We start from the raw sequence: 5,379 nt of genomic DNA, 5'->3' as shown, positions 1-5,379 counted from the left end.
TAGGATTTGATGCTCTAGTTTTCCTGTTTTTGTGCTCCATGGCTGAGCAAGACCACTTATTAATGAACATTATCTCTTTGTAACAAAAATACTATGCAATATATAATACATATAAAAGGGTCTATAAATATATATGCCAGGGAATGAATAAAAGAAGAATAACAACATAAACTATATCCAGGGCAAGCCATAAATATTACCAAGAATTTTTGAAGCTTCCTCTCTACCAGATTTTAACTTTCTCCTCTCCTCCAAAGGTAACAATTATCCTGAATTTTGAGTCAACTATTTCCCTGCCTTTTTAAATAATTTTATCATATATGAAAATATAAAGATCTGCATAAAAATGAAATTGACTATACTTCCTTCACCTGTGTTTTCACTGATCTTTGTGTTATTAAGATTCATCCATGCTTACGTATTGATTTTAATTAATCCTCACTTTTGTACATTATTCCATTATTGGGATATATGCTAATTTATTTATCCACGTTACTCTTGATGGGGTTCAGCTTGCTGTGTTATTCTTTACAAATTGCTATGAATATTTTTTACATGTCTGTCCATTACTATTAGCCTTGGAACCATTCTCACTCTTTAGAAGACTTTATACTTCCATGTTTAATCAATTTTGCATTGATTTTGTAATTACTCTGAGGAAAATCGTGTTTTCCTCATTCCAGCATTCTTAGTCAGCAGTTTACTGTAGCCCTTCGAAAATTGACTCTCATCACCTTAGATAATTCATTTGGAGAAGATCTGAAGTTAACACAGCAATGCCAATTAACTGCCTCTGACGAGCTGTTTTCTTTTCCTAAAAACCTCTGACATATTTTGGGAGATATTTAAAATATTTTGATAGTTCTGTAACATCACAGAATAATTTTTTTAAGATAAGATTGTGTTTGTGTTTCCTAAGTATTTTAAATTGAATTAACTCCAAATAAATGTATAGAATCTCTAGTGGAAAAAGAAAACGCTGTGCTCTATCACAAATTGGTGAAGCAGTTACTCATTTCAGAAAGTGTCTACTTCAAATTGACCGGTTGATTTCAGCCTTGATTACATTGGGGGACTAAATTACTCTTCTCATTAAGAAAGCCTGCCAGATGTAACAAATAAAAATACAGGGGACAGAGTTAAATTTGCACTTCATATAAACAATGACTATTTTTTAGTTGGAGTATGTCTAATGCAATATTTGGGATTTACTCATACTAAAAAAGAACTCATTTTTTTTTATCTAAAATGCAATTAACTAGGCATCGTTCATTTTATCTGTCAACCCTATGCCATTTCTATTAATTAGAGCTCTCAAGGTTTCCCTCAAGCTGTTTGATTTGCTGAAGATATTTCCTGTATGTCAGGAACTCACTAGCTGTGGGGGACCTTAGCAATCTCTCATTGTATTTCCCTATTTCTTCATTTCATACCGTACATTATCTTTAAGCAAAGCATTGAGAACCTTATGATGACTGTTTTGGCTAAGGAAGATCGCTTTTGCTGATGGTTCTAGAGAATTCTATTAGAATAAAGAGGGTTTTCCAAAGTGCAATTTGTTTTAATCTTCAAAAGCACCGTACGAGCAACCGCTGACAGGGTAAGACGGCTGTGGCCGTGGGGCCCAGGGCCTGGAAATTGCTGAGCGGTCTCGAAATATCGCGAGATGCTAGATGGGAAGAAGCTTTCTGAACCTCACCAGCTCCCGTACTTCCAACCGCCACAGCCGGATATTGCCCCTCCCACTTCGGCCTACCTTGTTGGCGTCTTGCGCTAGGCCTAGCTTTTTTTTTTGCCGGAGCGAGCCTGTTCCTTTCCCCCGGCCTTGAGGGCTTTTCCTCACTACAGACCGGCTACAAGAAGCATCATTCAAGATGTCTGACAAAGGGAGCAGCACAAATGGCGGGCCAGACTTACGGAATAGAAGCCTGCGCAGTAGCCCAGAGGAGCCGTCTGGAGCAGAGGCCGGGAGGGAGACATCTTCACATAGTGAAATGAGCTTGAGACTGACCAGAGATGGTGGCGGTACCGGGGACAGTGGTGTCCTCAGCCTGGCAGGCGCAGAAAGTCAAGGCACAGACACAGGAAATTCAAGTGACGACTTCGACTTTGGAAATATGGAAGATAGTGACCATTTCCACGAGAATGAAGAAAACCTCATCTATTGCTTCTTAGATGAGGAGGGGCCAGGAGAGGAAGAGGAGGAGGAAGAAGCAGCAGCAGAACAGCCTCAGGTACAGTGCAACGAGGCTACCCATTGTCAGTATTTATCAGATAAGGATCAGGCTCTGGAGAATTGGATGTCCTCAGAGACATCTGCCCTGCCTCGCCCTCGCTGGCAAGTCCTTACTGCTCTTCGCGAGCGGCAGCTGGGTTCAAGTGCCCGCTTTGTATATGAGGCCTGTGGGGCAAGAGTCTTTGTGCAGCGTTTCCAGCTGCAGTATGAGCTTAAAGGCCATAGCAGATGTGTCAATAGTGTGCACTTTAACCAGTGTGGCACCTGGCTGGCCAGTAGCAGTGATGACCGTAGAGTGATAGTGTGGGACTGGATGCGTCAGCAGCCAGTACTGGACTTTGCGAGTGGCCACAGAAATAATGTCTTTCAAGCCAAGTTCCTTCCCAACTGTGGTGATCCCACCCTGGCCATGTGTGCCCGTGATGGGCAGATACGGGTGGCAGAGCTATCTGCTATACCACACTGCAGGAATACTAAGTGTGTGGCCCAGCATAGGGGAGCCTCCCATAAGTTGGCTCTGGAGCCAGACTCCCCTAAGTTCCTAACTTCAGGCGAAGACGCAGTTGTCTTCGCCATTGACCTCAGACAATGCCAGCCAGTTTCAAGAGTGGTGGTAACAAAAGATAAGGAAAATAAAGTGGGACTGTATACAATCCATGTGAATCCTGCCAATACTTACCAGTTTGCAGTGGGTGGACGAGATCAGTATGTAAGAATTTATGACCAGAGGAAAATAGATGAGAATGAGAATAATGGTGTGCTCAAGAAATTCTGTCCTCATCACCTGGTCAACTGTGATTCCAAAGCAAGTATCACCTGCCTTGTGTATAGCCACGATGGCACAGAGCTCCTGGCCAGTTACAACGATGATGATATTTACCTCTTTAACTCCTCTGACTGTGATGGAGCCCAGTATGTTAAGAGATATAAGGGGCACAGAAATAATGCCACAATCAAAGGTGTCAATTTCTATGGCCCCAAAAGTGAGTTTGTGGTGAGTGGTAGTGATTGCGGGCACATCTTCTTCTGGGAGAAATCATCCTGCCAAATTATTCAGTTCATGGAGGGGGACAAGGAAGGTACTGTGAACTGTCTTGAGCCCCATCCTTACCTACCTGTGATGGCAACTGGTGGCCTAGACCATGAGGCAAAGATCTGGGCACCCACAGCTACAACTACCACTGAGCTTCTTGGGTTAAAGCAAGTGATTAAGAACAACAAGGAGGAACGAGATGAAGATAGATTGCACCCCGTTAACCTGTTCCCAAGCCACTTGCATTGCTTCCTCATGCATTACCTGACACAGAGACGTCATCGCCAGCACCAGGGCGCTCCTGGAGTTGGGGTCATGGATGCAGACCTGGATGAGTCTTCCAGTGCCTCAGGTGCATCCGAGGGGGAAGAGAGCCAAGACCGTGTGGAGTGCCTGCCATCCTGAAGGCTTCGTACCAGCTCCAGCTAGATGTCACCTCAGTAGGCTGGACTTTAAGTTTAAAATTCAGTTTAACGAATATATTTGCCTTTTGTCTTTTACCTATTTTCACAATAAAAAGCATCTCTTCCATCTCCTTCCTCTATCTTCCTTCCTTCCTTCCTCGCATTCTTCCTTCCTCATTCTTTTCCTTTCAGTAGGTTTCTTTACTCCTCTGAATATATAAGAAATTTATTTATGCCTCTTTTCCTTTGTTCCTTTATAGCTAACCTCTAAAGTTTCCTAATTGGTGAAAAAATTAATAGCCTTATTGAATCTGTGTTCACATTTCTGACATCCTGAAAACTATCACCTTTTTTTTTCATCTTTAGCAGTTTATTATAAAGTTCAGTTGAGTTGAAAATTTCAGAAATATGTTTATTCTTTAAATGTAAGGTAAAATAAAGGAAACCATAGTTTTGTTCCTTGAATGCTGATAAGTGGCCATACACACACACACACACACATATACACACACATGCATGCACACACATGGACTCTCTCTCACAGAAAAGGAAAAGAGGAGAAAACTTGGGTAAATTCCTAGCAAGATAATTCATCCTTCTAGAATAAATGACTTGGAGTTGTCCACATTTTCTGAATCCATATGTTAATATTGATTAATTTGAGTAGATGGAGGCTAGTAAGAGTTAAATTTAATTGCATGACATTGTTTACTCTGTACTTTCAATGCTCTTGAAGTTTCATGGTTGAGAACTCCTATGGGATTACCTTCTAGGAAGTCTTCTTGGGACATTCATCTCTTATAAGATACCTGTAAGATATCTCCTATAAGATATCCTATAAGAATATAAGAATTTCTAACTTTTGAAAATATGTATTTGAACTAACTTTAAGAATAACTTAATGTTGTAATAAAGAGTTGTTTATACTTACAAAGAACTGTTTTATATCCTTGGAAGAAATACCTATTAGAGATCCATGCATTGCTTAAAATTCACTTTGGCTGTTTATAAGAGATTAAATTGCTTTTAAAAATATTCTGTCTTATTTAATGAAAATTTTGGGTGCTGGATGTCCAATTACTGTTCAATAATAATATTTATTTTTGTTTTACACTTATTATTTGTGTAAGTGAATTCAGAGGCTTGCCCTCCCATCAACACCCCTGTGAAGTATAAGACACCCTTCTTTGCAGATATTTGCTAAGAAAGAAGGGTATAATAAAACATCCTGTGGCCTGACAAAGTTTTTCCTTTTAATACTCCTTAAAATGGATATTATCTCTGGCCCCTTAAGAGCAGGGTGAGAAATTTACATGATGAAGTTAGACTTTGGAATGGAAAATAACTTGACCGAAGTTCCTGCTCACTGAGATTCAAAGTTAGAGACAACTGCCTGGGGATCTGGAGGTCTGGGGCACCCCCTGCCAAGGTCTGCTGACAGGAAAGGTCCTTAAAAGTCCCAAAAGAACCCAGTGAGTCTGAACTAAGCACTGTCATTTAAAACAGAACATAAAGATAACAGAGTTATAAACTAGAATCCCAAGTTTGGGGCAACCTGCACAGTTGGGTGGGATGTATACTAGCAGGATTAACAATGAAAAAACTCATTTGGAATTTCTAGTGGCACTGGGTGGCCTGCTGTTTGGAAGCAGGTCTGCCTCTGTGGGGGGGGTTGTACTGTGAACTAAACTTTTTTCAGGGTTCCC

The 5,379-nt window shown here is 40.8% G+C and overlaps 1 protein-coding gene across 1 annotated transcript; it reads left to right on the top strand.

Moving 5' to 3' along the window:
• Positions 1-1,874: 1,874 nt before the first annotated feature.
• LOC124245335 (DDB1- and CUL4-associated factor 8-like) lies at positions 1,875-3,674 on the top strand. Its single transcript, XM_046672656.1, has one exon. The coding sequence runs from the start codon at positions 1,875-1,877 to the stop codon at positions 3,672-3,674; it is 1,800 nt and encodes a 599-aa protein (XP_046528612.1).
• Positions 3,675-5,379: the final 1,705 nt, after the last annotated feature.

Source organism: Equus quagga, chromosome 10, assembly GCF_021613505.1.
Source record: "Equus quagga isolate Etosha38 chromosome 10, UCLA_HA_Equagga_1.0, whole genome shotgun sequence".
NCBI classification, from domain to species: Eukaryota; Metazoa; Chordata; class Mammalia; order Perissodactyla; family Equidae; genus Equus; species Equus quagga.
The sequence above is the reverse complement of the archived record's forward strand: the minus strand, read 5'-3'. Positions and strand labels throughout refer to the sequence as shown.